The sequence below is a fragment of the Cibotium barometz genome, chromosome 17, assembly GCF_041138505.1.
Source record: "Cibotium barometz isolate CiBa-2024 chromosome 17, ASM4113850v1, whole genome shotgun sequence".
Classification (NCBI taxonomy): domain Eukaryota; kingdom Viridiplantae; phylum Streptophyta; class Polypodiopsida; order Cyatheales; family Cibotiaceae; genus Cibotium; species Cibotium barometz.
In genome coordinates this window covers 1,496,809-1,516,252 of record NC_141062.1, presented here as the reverse complement: position 1 = coordinate 1,516,252, position 19,444 = coordinate 1,496,809, and the positions used below count along the sequence as shown (strand labels likewise).

Genomic DNA, 19,444 nt, shown 5'->3' with positions numbered 1-19,444 from the left:
GATTCCATTCTGGGTCTCTCAAATGTCTATTTAGCACAGCTAGCATGTTGGCAGACAAGACACCTCCAACCCAATTGCCAGCAACATCGTCCAATTTGATAAGTTGATATTCTTAGTATTGTTCAAATTTTGATTATTCGGATCGTTATTTTTTATCTTTCAATAAGCCTCTACCATGGCCATTGACGCCATACAAACTAGCTATCTTAACATGAAATATACATTCCCATTAATTGTTTGGGGGTGTCAATTGAATTGATTGGGATGATATTAGTTGATTTCTTATAGAACAGAAAGTAATTTCATGTTGTGATTCTAAATAAAGAATGTATTATATATTAGATAAACATGTGTGAATTAATAGTAGTTTTAAATAATATTAGATCTTGTCACACTGACCTTACTTTATAGACAATTTTCTCCAAGATGAATCATTGTCATTGTTCATGAATCATTGTTTTTTGAAGTGATGCATGTGTGCATCAATGATTGTGTGCTTTTTCAAGGCACTTATGAAATGTCCTTCTTGTAGTGAAAGATAGGTAGCATCAATTCTTATAATATTAGACATGGACTTTTTATTATTGATCCAATAGTACCAATTGTTGTTCCTAAGTACTAACATATTTGCGACCATTGTACTTTGTATGTTTGCAAGGTGATGCAAACATTCTTCTTAATCCCCACATTATTGCACATATATAGATGGCAGCCAGGGATTTAATATTCACGTGATCATAAGTTTTTTCTTGTTAATAACACATGTGAACATGTTAATAACATGTTTACATGATTACACGTTCACAAATAAGTATGGCACGTTGTAATGGTACTAGTCGGTAACGCGGCAAGCATAGTATCATTATGACGATGTCACCTTCCCTTCCCTTTTTCAAATGCGGGCATATGGTCAATAACACGGCTAATTTATGTCCGTATCCAATTCCTATTCCCATAGATTCGGGCGGCACCTTGTTGGTAACGCAACAAAATGGTGTCGTTCGCTAGTGCATATGCTTTGATTGCATATTGCGGCATTTGATCGGTAACGTGGTCAAAAAATGTCTTAAATTTGTTTGGTTTTCCGGTAACGCGGCTTGTGTTGTTTTTATTGCGTGTGATACATGCGATACTTGGTCTGGTCGGTAACGCGGCCTGAGTCACATGCGTCATAGTTTAAATCATATTGTCTACAAGACTCATTTCATGAAATAGTAAAATCAAAGTAACAAAGTAATAACTGAAATAACACTAAAAAATAGATGATATTCTCTCTCTCTCATTCTCTCTCTCTCTCTCTCTCTCTCTCTCTCTCTCTCTCTCTTCTACCTCTATCTTTACTTGGGTGATTATGGCTAAACGTCCATGCAAAGATGACAATGTAAACAAAACAATTCTACACACTATTTTAGTCTATCTTGGAGAATTTACGAAATCATTCAAAATGTCTTCTACTATTCACTCTCTCTCTCTATATCTCTCTCTCTATTTTCCTTCTCTTATCTCTGTCTTGACTAGGTGATTATGGTTAGATTTTCATGTATAGATCACAATGAATATAAAACAATTATATACATTGTTTTGCATTATCTTTAAGAATTTATAAAACCATTTAAAATGTCATCTTTAAAAAATTTTGAAATTATTTAAAATGCCATAAAGGGATTATAAACATTGTTTTGCACTGTCTTTAAGAATTTATGAAACCATTTAGGAAACTATCTTTAAACATAATTTGCTGAAATTATTCAAAATGCCATCTAATATAATCTCTCTTTCCATCTATTTCTCTCCTCCTTCCACTGTCTTGACTTAGGTGATTTTGGCTAGACAGTGAATATAAAACAATTTTAATCTTTCTCTCTCTCTCTCTCTCTCTCTCTCTCTCTCTCTCTCGCTCTCGCTCTCTCTCTCCCTCGATTCACGTGATTATGGCTAGAAGGATATGTATATATGACAATGAATATTTAGCTTAACTGTTCAATGCCTTTCCTCTCTATCTATGTCTTGATACTCTCTCTCTCTCTCTCTCATATATTTCTCTTGATCTACTTGATTGGTGGTAGCAGTTCAGTGAATGTGCAACAATGGATGCTTCTTTTGTTTGATCAATGATAATTAATGTGACACACTTGTTATGGTTGTTTTACCTGTTTTAGTGTAAAGCGTAAATGGATAACATGTTGATGTATTGCTTGATGTTGTTTTCAATACTATTGTTTGATATTCTGTTTTTGTTCTCTATCTAAAGATATTTGCTAGATTTGCGAGCGACGATGGCCACCATGCTCTCCACCGAAGAGCGAAAGATCATCCTGCGAGCCATTCGCACAGAGGCAGTATCATAGTATCACAATGTTCAAAAGAAGCTGTCAGAAAGACTAATGAGTTAGATATCCTCATGAGAGACCTCGTCGTGCAGATCTGGGAAAATGCACAACGTCGTCTCAGATGCGAAGGCAACGCTGAATTGTGTGAAAGACAGAAGTTAGTCAACTTTGACTACCAGCACAGGATACGCACTATCTTGGGGAGATGCGTTCGGCATACGAGGATCTCAGAGATGCCGCACCACCTTCTGCCGACTTACGCCGTCTACAACTGTGGGACGCAACATGGAACGAGGAGAAGGTGAAGAGCAAACGTATGAGAGTTATTTCAGTAGACACACTTCCCAAAAGAGTGCGCATCGCCCAAGATATAGCCACTGCACCGTCCGGACAACCGGATGTGACAGGGACGAGCGCAATCATGCGTACCATTTTCAACGAGTGATGTACACACCTTATCGGCATTCCGCACGAGGCCTTGATCAAGGGGCAAGTAATAGGGTCAGGAGCTTTTAGCACAGTGAAGGAGTATAAGGTCCAAGGCATCTCATTTCTTCCAGAGCACGTTACTTTTTGCGAAAAGCTTTACAAGGGAGAAGGCAGCTCAAGATTTGAGACCTTTCAGGCAGAGCAAGGCATGCAGGTTTTACACCCGTCCATCGTGCGATGCATAGCCTTCACCAAGGAATCGCCGTGGATCACTATTTTTCCATTATATAACGGTGACTCACTGGGTGACATGCTCTTGAAGGTTTCTTTCAGATACAGTGAGTTTACCAGAGCGATGTATCGCTTGGATCAGGGATGGAAAAAGCCCAATCAGTCTGAGTGCTCTCCCAATCATGAAATGCCATACATGTAAATGTTTCACAAACTGCATCTGAGTGCTCTCCCAATCAGTCTGAGTGCTCTCCCAATCATGAAATGCCATACATGTAAATGTAAATATAACGGTGGCTCGCTGGGTGACACGCTCTTGAAGGTTTCTTTCAGATACAGTGAGTTTACCAGAGCGATGTACCGCTTGGATCAGGGATGGAAAAAGCCCAATCAGTCTGAGTGCTCTCCCAATCATGAAATGCCATACATGTAAATTTTTCACAAACTGCATCTTTGTTTCGAAGAAGAGACTCGAAAGTATAGAAGTGAGTACAAAACCTGGTCTCCGTAGTAGGAAGCTTTAACATAACTGACATGCGAGGCTGAAAAATATCTAACGCTCTCTGTCTCTTGAGCATAAATCTCACAAGCTTGCGAACAGTATTGACGATTGAGGCAAACCATTTGGTATCATCACTTTTATACCAATCTTTCAATACAAGATTCAAACTATGAGTATTGCAGCCAGACGGGAAAACATGTGGATACTGCCGCTTTAAGATTTTGGATGCATTCTTGCAATTTTTTGCATCGTCCATAACAATTTGGACTACATTTTTGGCACCCACTTCTTCTATCACAGAGGCAATGATACCAGCAATATACGCCCCAGATTTTATTGCACCAGCCGAATCCACGGCACGCATAAAAGTCTCACCTCTAGGTGAAACAACCATTATATTAATTAATGGTTTTCTTTGTACATTCGACCATCCATCGCTGACTATACTACATCCAAAAAGCTCTATGTTGCTAAGAATTATTCTATGTACACGTTCTTTCACTTGAGCATAGAATTTCTCCAATAGATCATTTTGCATAGCATGATACGAAGGCAGTGAAAACCCTGATTTAAATTCACCACGATTTTCTTCCATGCTCTCTTCCAATGCTCACTCTCCACCATCACCATAGCACTCCCTGAAAAGTAGATCGCTTCAACAAGGGTGAGTTGTGCTGCATCATCGAGCAGACCGTTACGTAAGCTTTCCTGCAATGAAGTTTGACGCATGGGTATGTTAAAGTGACGCGCTTGCAAGAAGATGCACTTGGTAGATTACTTTCTGGTTGCACATTAAAGTTCGGAGTACAAGCCGGCGATGCTTCCAGAGTTTGATGATTAGAACAACAATGTTCTTCCTACCTCGATACATTGACAGTAGATGAGAACAGTTTCCTTGTGTCTTTCTTCTGCATTTCATCTCTTAAATGTTTGGCCACTGCAGGTGCAGAGGGGTGGGAACATCCTCGGCCTTTTTTCTTCACTCCACCTAAAAAGTGTTCTCTTAATCGAGGCGCCCCACTTGATTTTATTGTGTGGCATAGCTTACACTCCCAATCTATGAATCGGTCACCGATGTTAATTGCATATTGCCACTCTATCCCAGGTGCCTTTTTTTTTTGCTCTTCTGAATTTGGGCTCTATTAGAAGTATCGCTGGGTTTTTTTTTCTTTTCTTTTCTTTTTCTTTTCTTTTTCTTTTCTTTTTCTTTTCTTTTTCTTTTCTTTTTCTTTTTTTTTCTTTTTCTTTTTCTTTTTTTTTCTCTTTTTTTTTCTTTTTCTTTTTTTTTTTGGTTTTTTTTTTCGCTCGCTGAAGCTCCCCGCCTCACCCTGCTCTGCGCACCCTCGCTCCCCCCCTCCTCGCGCCTGTTTTCCTTCCGCCCCCCGCTTGCTTCCCTCTGCTCGCCGCTGCGCCCCCCCTCTCCTTCCTCGCTGCTGCGCCGCCCCCCCCCTCCTTCCTCGCCGCTGCGCCCCCCTCTTCGCCATTTCGCCACCCCCCCCGCTGCCGCCTGTTCGCCATCACCCCCCCGCTGCCGCCTGTTCCCCCCCGCTGCCGCCTGTTCGCCATCCCCCCCCCGCTACCGCCTGGTCGCCCCCCCGCCTCTTCGCCTGCTCTCGCCGCCTCCATTCAGCAGCGCCCCGCCTCCCTCCTTCTCGCGTTGTCGCCGCCCCCCCCCTCTGGGCCTCTCCTCTTTTCGCCGCCCCCCCCTTCCCTCCTTTGTCGTGCTGCTTTTCACCCCTTGGGGGTTTTTGTTTTTGTTTTTTTTTTTTCCCTCTTCGTCTTCCGTCCTTCCGCCTCTTGGTGTGCAGCCCGCTTCTTGCAGGTTTTCCGCTTTCGCCTCGCCTTCGCTTGAGCTTCAGACTCTGATGGAGACTCCTCCCGCCTCGTCTCAGAGGGACTCTTCCGTAGCCCCCTCGCCCGCCACCGAGGTCCTCCCCATCAGGCTTTCTCTTTCGCCGGAAGAGGAAGCGAGCCTCACCGCAGAGGTGGAACGCCTTCAGGCTCACTCCACCATCTGTCGTATAGTCGGCACTCGCCCCAGCAGAGGGGAGATCAGGGATCTACTTCAGGCTCGCCTTCTTGCAGATGTGGGCAAGATCCTTGATGTACAGCTCTTGGGCCGGGGACATTATCAGATCGAGTTCGAGGCCGCCCAGAGCGTTGCCAAGGTCCTTGCCATGAGTCCTCTGGATATCAGGGGTGCTCGGGCTTTCTTCAGGCCTTGGCAGCATGGATTTGACCCAGCTGCGGCGGAGCAGGGAGAGCGCCTCTTCCATATTACAGTTTGTTTCCCTGGTCTCCGCCGGGAGTATCTTCCGCTCCTCTCCAGGCTCGGAGCACTGGTGGGCTCGGTTCTTGAGACGGGCCCCTCAGCAGCTTCAGTGGTGGCCAGAGCAGCTGGGCTACCTTCGGTCAGAGTGTTAGTATCTGACATCTCCTCCCTTCCTAAGGTCATTCAGCTACCTAGGATAGGGGGGGGTGGATAGATCAGAGAGTGGAGTTCTCGGGGCTCCCGAACTAGTGCTTCATTTGCAGGCAGGTCGGTCATTTGGCCAAGGCCTGCCCTCGCAGGAGACCTCGGCCCTCACCACAGCAGCAGGCCACGGATGGCCCGCCCACAGATTCGGCTCGGCAGGCTGCCTCAGGGACACCTGCTCAGGCCACAGAGACCTCGGAGTGGCAGCCTGGACAGGGGCGCCGTCGAGGGAGACAGCCACAGCAGCACGCCCAGGTACCGCTGCAGCAGCAGCCACAGTCTCAGCCTCACTGGGTTCCCGTGAGGAACAGATTTGCTCCCCTTCAGGAGGAGACCCCTGCAGCGACCGAGGACCAGGAGATGCCAGCTCCCCCTCCTTCACCTCCCCCACACCCATCCCCTCCCACCGCCTCGCTTCCACCATCGCCTCCTCCCGCCCCCGCTCCGGTCTCGGCAGCGGCTCCCTCTCCTCCTCCCTCGCCTCCCCCTCCTCCCCCTCCACCCGCCTCGCCTTCCCGGGAGGTCCTGGCAGCTCCCTGGCGCTCACCTGCAGTCCGGAGGGCGCTGAGCACTGACCTCGCTCGAGCATCTCAGAGGAGACCTATGCCGATTAGGGCCTCACGGATTTCATCTATTCGTAGTCGGCTGAGTCGCCTCGGCATTCGACAGCGCTCGGCGGCGTTTGATTATACCTTCACACGGCTTTTTGGAGCAGAGGGCCCCCATGAGCCAGCACCCATCCGAGTGCATGTAGTGATACCTCCGGCCCGCGGGGAGGAGGCACTAGACTCAGCAGTGGCCTTCTCGTTCCCTCTATGTGGACCTTGTGACCGGGAGTGGACTCTAGAGCTCGCTCTCAGCACGTTGAAGACTCAGGCAGTTGAGTTTTCTCATCACATGAGCGATTTGGAGGTTACAGATGTGCTAGGCCGACTTTGGGAGTTGGCTCATTTTGTCTTGGATCCCGGGGGTGTGGATACATCCGGGATTCGGCATTTGGTCGTGCGCATAGTTGCAGATTTGGCGCGCGACCCAGGATATGTGAGCATTCACGAGGTTACTATGTCAGAGCAGGAGGCAGTCGCCATGGGTCATAGCCACTAGCGCCTGATCCGGGATTCTTGCAGTACACCGGGTGGGCAGACTCGCAGCCGTTCGGATGGGGACTATTCTCCATCCAAGCCGCTTGCGAAGGCCCGCCGTACGGCTGAGACAGCATCCACCTCAGTAGGACATCCATGAGGATCATCTCATGGAATGTACAGGGCCTTGGCGGAGCACACTTTATACGCTATCGAGGCTGCTTGAGGCAGGAGCTACAGAGATGTCTGGTTGGTGGCAGCATTGACATTCTGATGATGCAGGAGCACCACTTGGGTGAGAGCAGGATCCGGAGATATGGTTCGGTGATGCCTGGTAGATGGGACACTTTCTGGTCTGCAGGGTTTGGTCCGTTGGGTGGACAGGGAGGAGTATGCATGGTTATTGCAGATGCATGGCGGCAGGCCATTGTGGACCGAGGGATCATTGTGCCTGGTAGAGCACAGTATGTCATTCTGAGGATGCATGATGAGCTATTGGGTGTGCTCAACATCTATGCGCCCAATCATGCTAGTGCCAGAGCAGAGTTCTGGACTCAGGTTACAGATGCATTGCCAGAGGCCGCACATTGGTGTGTTGGGGGAGACTTCAACATGCTTGAGGACCCGACAGATAGGGTGGGAGGCAGTCATGTTACAGTGCACGGCACGGAGCTTGCAGCTTGGGACCGGTTTTGTATGACACTGAGGATCACTGATGCATGGCAGCATGGGGCTTTCTCCCGGTCTCAGGACAGTCTTAGTTTCTCTCGGTCGGATCGCCGGCAGGGAGGGACTAATCTATCTCGGATTGATCGCTTTTATGTGGGCGATTGGTTGGGGGAGCGAGGGGGCTCCGTCGGCATTCTTGCTGGCACCTCATTTTCAGATCATGCGCCAGTTATACTGACTTTGGAGGAGGGGACACGGGAGCCCAGCTTGCAGTTGAGGATCCCAGAGAGGGTACTTGCAGACCCCAGTCTCGCTGAGGACATTGAGAGGATCTGGCATGATAGTCAGTGCTCTGACCAGGATGCAGCGGGCCAGTGTGCCCAGGGACTCATTGATCTTAGCTCTTTTCTACACGCTGCAGCTTTGACACGACTGGGAGAGATTCGCGAGCGGGAGCAACGGCTGAGACGCAGCCTTGCTTCGCTACAGCGCCTTCAGGAGCAGCAGCCTGCATGTGAGTGGGTGGCGTCCCAGCTGAGCCAGGCACGCCAGGAGGTTAGAGAGGCAGAGGAGCAGAGACATGAGTTTTACTATCGTCGTCAGGCCTCTCAGTGGACGCAGCTTGGTGATAGAGTGACTGGGGAGTTTTTTGAGATCACTGGACCCCGTCATGCGCGAGCAGGGGTTCGCCAGCTTGCTAGACCGGATGGATCGATAGCTACTGAGCTTGGGGAGATCAGAGCCATTGCCACTGCCTTTTATCGTGACTTGCTTTCAGCGGAGCCAGCCACTGAGGATCGAGATGTATGCAGACAGACTGTTTGGGCCCATGTGCAGAGGAGGGTCACAGACCATATGCGCACAGTTCTAGGTGCGCCTCTGTCAGAGATTGAGCTTGCCGAGGCCTTGAGGGTCCTGCCGCGACATAGTTGCCCAGGGGAGGACGGACTGACGCCGGCCTTTTTTATGCGCTATTGGGACCTTTTGGGGCCAGGCCTCCGCAGGGGCTTTCAGCATGTTTTGGACACTGGGGTGATGCCGCAGAGCTTTTCAGAGGGTTTGATCTATCTTATCCCCAAGGGGGAGGGAGTATCGGATGACATTCGGCATTGGAGGCCTATTACGATCCTCAATACTGTATACAAGGTCTTCGCAAAGGCCTTGAGTTTGAGGATCCAGCCCTTCCTGGGGGAGTTGATTCATGCTACTCAGACAGGATTTGTCAAGGAGCGCAGTATCCTTGACAACATCTTTACTTTCTGGGAGGCGACGGCCCGAGCTAGGTTTCTTGGCGAGGACTTGGTCGTGATGCTTCTCGATTTTGAGAAGGCATACGATAGAGTTGATTGGGGATTCTTAGAGGGCACTATGCTACGCCTGGGCTTTGAGCCAGGATGGATCAGAGGGGTGGCAGCTTTGTATTCCACAGCTTGCAGCCAGGTGCTGATTGCAGGAGGTCGGGGGCCGAGTTTTGAGCTGACCAGATCAGTCCGTCAGGGGTGTCCTCTCGCCCCTTTCCTTTTTCTCTTCTTTGCGGAGGCTATGAGTATGTATTTGACGGCAGAGGAGGTTGGTTTGAGAGGACTTCAGCTCCCAGTCCGGGGGGAGGATTTGCTTGATGCTGAGTTTGCAGACGACACGGGCTTATTTTTGCATGGCCAAGAGGCCAATCTTATTCGGGCAGAGCAGTCGCTCCAGGTTTTTAGTGCAGCTTCGGGAGCATTGATCAATTGGCGCAAGACAGTGGCCTTTTGGATCAGTAGTGCTCCCACTCCGGCATGGAGTCCGGACCCCGGTTTTAGATGGATTCCTCCCGGCACAGCAGTGCGGTATTTGGGATGCCAGATTGGCCTCGATTTGTCACCTGAGCAGCAGATTGGCCCGCTTCTTCTGAGCATTCGGAAGAAGCTATTGTATTGGAGTACAACTCGACTATCCTTGGCTGGGAGGGTGGTGGTGGCAAATCAGGTGCTGTTAGCGACTATGTGGTACATTACGTCTTGCTGGATTTTTTCGAGCTCTTGCATCAGCCAGGTACAGAGGCTGATCAGGAACTTTCTGTGGTCTGGGCGGGACGGTCAGCCAGCTCGGGCAAAGGTTGCATGGGCAGTTATTACACTCCCGCTGGCTCAGGGCGGTTTGGGCATTATAGATCCAGTCGATCAGAGTAGAGCCTTATTGGGGAAGCTTATTGTTCGGGGGTTGCTTCCAGGCGCTGAGCCTTGGAAAGAGCTCCTCTTGCAGCGATTGCAGGCCCGGGCGCCTCCTGCAGGGGGTACTTGGGCACCAGAGATTCGCTGGATATTCATAGAGATGAGGAGGACAGGCCTCAGTAGAGGATGGGAGGATAGATTTGCTTTGAGTATCCTGAGAGCTTGGGAGCTGCTGAGACCGGGGCTCTCTCAGCGGCCTCCGTCTTGTGTTGAGGAGCGGGCCAGGCAGCCGCTCATCTGGAGCCCAGCGGTTCGTACAGAGCAGGGTCATATGCTGGGTTCTCGGCCTCGTCTAGCCTGGGGACCTTTAGCGGCAGGCCCAGCTCGTAGTTTTGGAGACTGGCAGGCTTTCTGCAGTCTACCAGAGGAGACCCAGGTGGAGAGGCTGAGTCACTTCAGAGGGGGGTTGATTATGAGGGATGATATTCAGGAGGCACTTTCAGAGGAGTGGTTCACACCTCTCAAGCCAGTGGCCCCACGGTGGATGGGTGCCTTCACACAGTTGGAGATCCTGATTGCTGTCAGAGCTAGCACTGAGGATGGCAGATGCCTCTATTATGAGATTCAGGATGAGGGCCGACTCCAGAGAGTGGAGGTGGAGTCGCCTTTGGTTGCAGAGTGCACCTTTCAGAGGATTCGGGTAGTGGCTGCCGCTTCTCGGAAGTGGCATATTGACCCCGACCCTGCTGACGTGCTCCCGGATTGGCGTATATGGGCATATGCAGCGCGCCCCTTGGCCCGGCTACAGTGGGACCCCGGAGAGTACGAGTGGCATGATCCTTATGCATCCCTTGAGGCCACAGAGATCACATTTTTCCAGTATACTGTTCGGCTGGGACAGCATATTTTGACGGCGAGGAGGACGGTTTCTCCAGCGGCAGCGGGGCATTGGCGATTGCAGGGACTATCACAGGAGTTCCTGGAGGATTTCTGGGCTCGACTCTGGGCTAGTCGACAGGCCCGCAGGATCTCGGCTTTTCAGTGGCTGGTCGCCCACAGGGGCTCAGCAGTTGGCACTTGGCTTGTTTATAGCGGTCTTCCGGCGGCCTGCGTCCGATGCGGCCACCCTATGGAGACACAGAGACATTGCCTTTGGGACTGCCCTCAGGCACAGCAGATTTGGCTGCGGATGCTGCGTATTCTAGCCCCCCTCTCTCCAGAGGGTATGTTTACGTGGGGTGCCGCTGCTTGGTCGACTTCGTCAGGGCCTGCTATGGGCTATGAGATGGAGCTGGGCAGTCAGGCCATCAGATTTATTAGGGGCCAGCCTCGCCTGGTTCCGACACAGGAGAGGGATTTACGATGGGAGCTCCTCAGCAGCCTCACCATCTGGTTCACCTGGAGGGCCCGGTGCTTCACGGCCTTTGAGGGGAGATTAGAGCCACCAGCAGATACTGTTCGGGGGATTTGGCAGGAGTTGATCCACACCCTGCGAGGACAGTACGACCGCATCCGGATGAGGCGATTTTACGGCGCCAGGCCTTTCATACCACTTGGCGCTGCGGCCCGTTCTACACCCTACACACGGGATCCCCCCGTTGGCACTACAGGCCACCTGTTTGGCTCTTCCCCCCCCCATTGTATGATTTAGCCGCTCAGTCCTTTAGACTGATGCTTGTATTTTGCAGCACCTAGGGAGAGTCTCCCGGGCTGCCATGATGTATTCACTGCTCTTCTCTCTGTTAGGAGCAGGAGAGATCTCTTTTGTAGCCCTACGGGCGTTTTTTTTACATAACTAATGAAAGGATCTTTTCTCGGAAAAAAAAAAAGAAGTATCGCTAGGTCCAACGTTTTCTTCCATCTCAAATAACCTATTCAAGCAAGCATACAATAATGAATACACAAATGAAGTAACAACAAAGCCACTCACATATTACAAAACATATATCACCACTACAGAAACATAGAAGCCTTAAAAAACCAAGTGATTACTGAAAAGCTAAAATGTAGCCAAGCAAAAATCTGAAACTAGTTTGAATCTATTTTGACAAAAATAAAAGATCGTCATATATGTTGTTTATTGTTTTTATTTTAAAAGAGAAAGACATCCATGACGATTCATGCTAACTGCAAAGGATGACTGAAAGTTTTTTGCTTATGGGAATTATATTTTTCAACTTACAGAACCGTAGATATTAATTTTTGCTAGACTTTTAGCATCACGACAAGACAAGACAAATGCATAAATGTGTATTCTAAGATTAAGATACATGTAATTGACAGCATGCATACAATGCACATTGCACCCCCGATGAAGGATGTCTTCGTATACCCAATTAAGGATACTTTAAACAAATCAAAGATCTATGATTGCCCAATACTCTAGTATAGGACAAAAGACCTTCTCTAAGACTCTAACATTGACAAAGAAAATCAAAGATCTATGTTTGCCCAACACTCTAGTATAGGACAATAGACCATTGTCTAATAAAGACTATATCAAATATCAAGAACCAATACAATCCCCTAAGGAGGACTCTTGGCTCCATCAAACCATTTATAGAGCAGAATAAGGTAGACTACCTGCGTTGCTCGAACGCAAAGTTGAAGTGACTCCAACTTTGTCCCTAAATCTCCGCGAGTATTAGCTACGAACCACACTCTGTCCACAATTCAAAGAATTGAGGACTAGTGGCTCAGTAGCCTTAGGAGTGCCAACAAGGAAAGATAATAGCCCCTAAGATAAGGACGTTCTTCCCTAGAGGACGCTCCTAGCCAACTGGGAGCTCTATAAGCACTTCAAGGAAAGATGTGATGTCCCCAAAACAAGGGAAATCTTCCCAAAAAGCCAACTGAAGGGTGTCGGGCGCCTTTTATTAATAAGAAATATACCCGTCGAGATTCTTTGTTTCCCGGCGAGGCCCGTTGTTGGGAAACAAAGAATCCCGGCGGGTTTACAAGAATAGTAAGTTTTGGCCGGTAAGAGATCAAGTCTTGTGAATATATGTTGTGATCACATGTTTTAGAATGTTAATAACACGTTTTGTTAATGTGATCACGAATTTGTGAACACGTTTATGAAATCCCTGATGGTAGCATCTTGACATGTTGGAGACATGCCTCATGCTCCAGTTTGGATTCAAGGAGGTAACCCCCATAGTCATGTACATATATAGATGTGAGAATCTTTTTATGTTGTAGAAATGGCACATGCTCCATCATAGCTCAAATGGAAACTACTGATTTCGTTGCATGAAAACATGTTAAGACCATATGGGGATTTATGAGGATGAAGCAATGACGTGTGTGGTAGGCAAAGTTAGCAACATATTGTTTAGCCATTAAAGCTCCATTTATCTTTGGCCAATAGTCTTGTTAAAGTACAAGATTTGACCAAATCTTGCCATAAAGAAGGTCCATGTGAATTAGGCCATGGGCTCCTATGTATGCTCTATTGAACATGTGCATAAATGTGGTTTACATAAGAAATAAATAATCAAGGTAATATTTACATGAATTTCTTTGTCTTAATCAATGCAAATCCCATGAAGCTAAATTCAATAAATGTGTACATGCAACCACATATTGATTAATAGAAGGAGTTGTAAACAATACATGAATTTATTTTTCCCTTTGAAAGACACTTTGCTTTAGAGTGAGTTTAGAGTCCTTGTTGGATTCACAAACTCACGGCTACCATCCAAAGTTCGCATTGAAAGTTCTTGGTCCCTTATCATTTTTTTTTTAACGAGAGGATGTGAGGCACTTTGACGGCATGGAATGTGAAGAGTTACACATTATCACACCATCTGGATTGATTGGTTAGTACAATGAAGGCAATGGTTGAGGGTATAATTAAATTGAAATAAATTGGGATGCAAAAGCTCTCAATCTTTTATAAGCTATCATATTCGAAGGTATGAATTTGTTGTTATATCATTGCTTATAATGGTGCTAAATGATCATGCTTAAGATGAAGGACCTCATTCAAATGTATTTGATGAATTGTGTTTAGGATCTACTCATTCATCACCTTATAGATCCAATGCCTATGGAGGTTAATGCTTGAAATTCTTTGATCAAGCATTTTATGGTGAAAGAGATACTGACAATGCCCACCTAGACCTTTATGAAAGAAACACAAAGAAAGCATGTCAAAGCAGGAATACAAGGGAACAAAATCGCATGGATGGTGAGTACTTACGCTAAAGAAGAAGAATAAATGAAACAATCATTTGCAACATTTGCACCCCCATTAGAAATGGTTCATATACCTTAACAAAGGAATTTGGAGTTTGAGGCAAAAGGCAAGATTGATGTCACACAATTTTCACAAGTTGAGGCAAGCTATCATACCATTGGCTTTGTGCAACCTCCTATTCATGGCACCATATTCAATTGGGAGTATTGTTCATGTATATTCATATTTTGTTAATATATTTATTACTAATTTCATGGTATATCTAATAATTACTGAACATATGTTAAATTTTTAATGATGAGATTTCGTGGACCAAAAATTCTATGTTTGTTAGAGAGAGACTTGCCGTGCTCTTTTTTATATATTCAAGTTCAACTCTTGGTATTCATCTCATGGATGACATTGCTTTATGTGGGCTAGTTCACTATAGGTGGATGTATTGTCTAGAAAGGTATATGAAGGTGGTCAGGTTGTTGGCGGCATTGGTGAGGCAAAGGGGGAAACCAAAGGTTAATGCTTTCAAAGGTAACTTTGCATAAGAATCCATCTTTTATTGTAATGAGTTCATTAGTATGCTTGATCCCAAAGCATCTCATGGTTGTTGGATGATGATCATGACAAGAAAGATGTTGAGGATGCATTACTATTTTCATGCGGAAGGGTCTACCTCATTGAAGTTGTGCACAAATATGAAAATATTTTCACACACACAATATTGATGCAATACAAACATAGTTGGTAGAGCACCAACAAGTTGGAGGAGAGAACCTAGAGAATCACATCATGCATATTTAGATGATCTTCTATCCCTTTCAAAGTTTGTGGAATGGGTCCTAGAGTAGGTATATTCAATTTGGGATCATAGCGAACACAATTTGCCTAACTACGGTCAAATTTGTGGTATTGAACATAGATTCATGTTTCATGCTATATCTCATGAAAGTACGTGGACATATGACCAACAACAACTTCTTAATGAGTACCAATTAATGTGACAAATGTACAATACTATTGATGTTATAACAAATCATCTTCAATCAGACTTATCGCTTTGTGAATGAATATTGATTAGATAGAGTGACCTTGTTGATTGATTATACTTTGCAAGAATTGAATCAATATTTGATGAAGAACGTTGAGCTGCCATGCATGCCATGCAGTAAACAATGGATCTTATGTGGACGTAAGCCAATTGTGTGGACTCATTTCTTGAGACAGTTGGAGAAGCTAGAGCAATGACGCACACCAGCCCATGTGGATTCCCTTATATGAATATCATGAGGATATATATTGAGGATGGACAAAAGCTCCGATGAGCCATTTGTCTCTCCATCCATGATGTAGAGCAAGTCTTCTCTCGGGGGGGTCACTCGTATAAATATGTAAGTATCACGTGGGTTCAACAGAAGGACATTTTAAATATTTAAAACTTACAGAAATATATTTACAGAGGGGATTTATTTATTGTATTTTGAAAAAAAATTACAGATTTTAATAAGAAAGGATATATTATATTCACTCAAAAATTCACAGATAAGGGACTTTTTAAATAGGCCTTGAACGCACGTGATATAGAGGATTTACATATAGTGACCCCCCCGAGAGTCTTCTTTACATATGTCTAAAGAAATGTAGATGATCCCTTACGATTCCTATGAAAGCATGAGGTCAAACACTAGGCGCAAATCATGATATTCATTTTGTGACCTTGTGTACCTGCACGATGTGCTAAGTACAGTGGTGATGTACCACAAAGGACGTCAAAACCAAATTAAAGAGGGGCCTAATGTTGTACGACGTTAAAAATAATCACATTGGGATAACTTCTATCAGCAAAGCATTCTCAAACCCTAATCTTGCACCTACCAAGTGTAATGCATGAAAAAATGCTCTCTATTTTGGATTTTTTTTTTTCAATGCAGAGTAAGTGCGATAATTGCATTTTTGTAGCACATATTCTATGCTTATTAATATCACAAATTCAACTATTGCATCTATTAAATTTGTATTGCACAATTCCATGAGTTTTTAAAATAGTGTTAAACACACACACACACAAAAAAAAAAACCATATCGCACAATGGGATGCTTGCTAGTAGTGTAACTTCAAAGAATTATTACACGAATGTAGAGCAAGCACAAACATCATCTAATTCTAAAACTGATATAAGTAAAGACACCTCAACAAATCTTGAAAAGATCAAGGAGTGCAACAAATCACAGTAGAAACATTTTAGGTCCATCAAATTACATGAAGTCCCCTTGTCTAGTAGCTCACCAAAAGTACTTTCCCACCACGTCCAGGCTCCTGTAAAAAGAGGGGGACAAACGAAAGTAAGCATGCATTGCCCATTAAGAAGGGGGAATTTCGAACGACCAATACAACATCATACCAAGCTCTTCGTGATAGCCTCTTTGAATTGGTGAAGGGGGAACTTCTCTCCTACTAAGGGAGAAATGACCTTTTGTTCTAGCAAACTCATCACATGGGCACCGATCACTCCCATTTCACTTGGGGGCAACTGTTGTAGCCAACTAGTCAACCAGAACCCTTGCAACTTGACACCTCTGAATATAAGGGTGGTGATACTGGCCTCCAGGTGGAAAGAACCCAAGACCCCGTAAACAAGCACAGTGCCTCCATCCCTCACACTCTCTACCACCACCTGCAAGGCACACAACCATCATGAAATGGCTAAATGTAAGTAAAGGGCTATTGAAGCATCAAGATTCAATGTGAAGTATTTCCAAGGACCTTCTGTGTTACTACACTTCTAAAGTCAATTACAAATGAATTTGATACCAAGGATCCAAGGTAGTGGTGGGTATACCCATCCATCATTACCTTCCAACTGTTCACATACCTTCGTCATCTCACCTCCCACACATTCAATTGCTCCATGAGCCATCTTCCCTCCAGTGATTTTCTTCACTTGTTCCACCACATCCTCCTTTGTTGAATTGATCACCTCATCTCCTCCTAGTGCCTTTAGCTCCTCTTTCTGCTCCTCTCGTCTCACCACATTGATTGTCTGTTACTTACTTCATCACACTTTTTAATTGTTAGTGGTTGTCTAACTTAGTCAAAGTGTGCAAATTCCCACAGTCTTTGGTTTCGTTCATCACCTTCACGCCTTGGGAGTGACAGTACTCAATGAACATCCTGCCCAATACTGATGCTGCCCCCGTCTGCAGAACATACTCTCCCTTGGGCACATTGAGGACACGGAACATCCCATAAACTGCAGCAGCTCGATGCGCATAGCCACACACAAGTCAAGCTTCTCGTAATGCTAAGTATCTCAGGAGACAACCAGGCAAGCAACAGAGGCAGACGTAGACAAAAGGATGATGCATTTCGCTTGATTGCAGCTGAATAGAATCATTCATCAGACAAGGCCAGCTTCGAGATCAAACAAATTTGCCAATTGTATAAGCACCTTTAAAATTCTATGCTCTCACAAGGAAGTATCAACAAAGGGACAATTAGGATTCCAGCTAAAGAAAATCACCTGTCCAAGGATTCGCAAGGAATTGAGCTGCAACGTCATCACTCACAGCATCTGGTATAGGAATATGCATGGCAGCAGGAATTACGATGTACTCCTGCCACAATCCTTGCCCAGTTTTAGCAGAACTTGGCGCCAGGGGAAATACACGCTGTCCGACTTTTAAATTGGTGACATTGTCTCCAACCTTCCATAAAGAAGAAAGCGTTTTAGTTCAACTAATTGTATACTAATGACGTAAATTAAGCAGCCCAAAAATCGACAGAATCCGTGCTATGTCATCGGTGGAATGCCGCATATGCACGAAAAAATCCTAAACTAATGACCTTGTCTCCTAACGTTACATAAAGAAGAAGCGTTACAGTTCAACATGTATACAAATAAGGAGATTACGCCGCCCAAAAATGACAGAAATCCATACTATTATCAGTGGAATGGCGCATGTGCACGAAAACATCCTAAACAAATTAACTGCACTGGAGGCTAAGGATTAGATCGATTCTACAGACATTTGGCAACGTTTTTAGCTTATTTAGTGGACGACATAAAGCACAGCCGCAAATCGCCCATCATTCGTTAAGCACAGCCGCAAATTTCCCATCATTTAATTTAAGTCCTATTGCAGCTCATCGTTAATGCAAACAGAGAACATCGCCCAAAATTCACTCTGCATCTTACATTCTTGATATACAGTCGATCTAATGATGGGCGATTTGGGGCTATGCTTGTAGTCCACTAAATAAGGACGTACGTAAAAACGTTGCCAAAATGTCTGCAACACTTGCATGATAGACCAAACAAGCAACACTTCCACTATATTAGATCAAACACATCCTTTACCAAGTGTTCCAAATTGGATGAACAACAACAACAACAAGCACCTGGTGAACGACGCCCATGCCTTCAAAGCCAGGGATGGCAGGGAAGGAGGGAGGCTGCCATCCTGGGTAGTGACCACGGATAGCGAGGATGTCTGAGGGGTTGATACTTCGGCAAAGCAAGCGCACCAGGATTTGATCAGGGCCTGGAGAAGGGGTAGGGCGACTGCCCAAACGGCAAGCGGCCAAAGGATCGTCGGAGTTGAATTGCAGGACCTCCACTGCTGCGTGGTGAGGTGCTGCCATAGTGACGCCAGGTATCCAGTTTCCACCACACAACAAAATAGATCAAAAAAAACACGCGTCTAGCTACTGCTTAGCCCATTAATATAAAGGAAACTTTAAGATTGTGCTCCAAGGACAAACACTGTAAAATCAATACGAGTACTTTGCACGAGCACAAAGTAATTCCTGTTAAATTTAAGCGCTCCAAAAAACCAGTGTCCTGAAATTTGCAGCCTTTTTGGGCCTCCAAGGGTTCTATCACTATGGATAAGGAAATGGGCTGAGGGCTGAGGGACCAGAAGAACGTGCCCCGGCAATCACAAGTGGTTGGCGGCCATGAGCTAGTTTTCGGGCATTTTCCGACCCGGGAAGATCCACCCACGGCCTATTCCCTCATGTGGAGGGCTGTGGGAGGCATTTAAAAGCGGCCAAAAGAAATGAAAATTGTCTGTGCCTTGATCGAAGAGTTGAGTGTCAACCGACCATGACACTTTACGGATTAGAAGAGGTCTTTTGTGGTAGCGGTTGAACCGGTCCCCATGGACTAGCGCAGTCTAACTGTCTATGACTTTGAAGTTTGATCGGCATTTGCAGGCCCCATGAAAAAGCTAGCCGACCCGCACCATGAATCTCGGTGCACCCCCCCAGACGAAGGAGAGTCATTTATTCCAAGGGGTGCCCATCATGAAGGAAACTTTAACAAAATAGATCAATCACGTGTGTAGCCCATTATGAAGGAAACTTTGCTTGCAAAAACCG

General features: G+C 45.9%; 1 protein-coding gene and 1 pseudogene across 2 annotated transcripts; one reads left to right on the top strand and one right to left on the bottom strand.

The window, feature by feature from the left end:
* Positions 1–2,237: 2,237 nt before the first annotated feature.
* On the top strand, positions 2,238–16,379 carry LOC147629576 (uncharacterized; annotated as a pseudogene). The gene is made up of 2 exons (XR_015267733.1): positions 2,238–2,865; positions 16,250–16,379. The product of XR_015267733.1 is annotated as an uncharacterized LOC147629576 (transcript).
* LOC147629575 (enoyl-[acyl-carrier-protein] reductase, mitochondrial-like) lies at positions 16,243–19,124 on the bottom strand. Its single transcript, XM_086811073.1, has 6 exons — positions 18,464–19,124; positions 17,586–17,769; positions 17,200–17,315; positions 16,938–17,105; positions 16,467–16,739; positions 16,243–16,381 (listed from the first exon to the last, which is right to left on the bottom strand). Exons 1-6 carry the CDS (start codon positions 18,704–18,706, stop codon positions 16,340–16,342), a joined length of 1,026 nt encoding a protein of 341 aa, XP_086667199.1. The 5' UTR covers positions 18,707–19,124; the 3' UTR covers positions 16,243–16,339.
* Between the last annotated feature and the right edge of the window lie 320 nt (positions 19,125–19,444).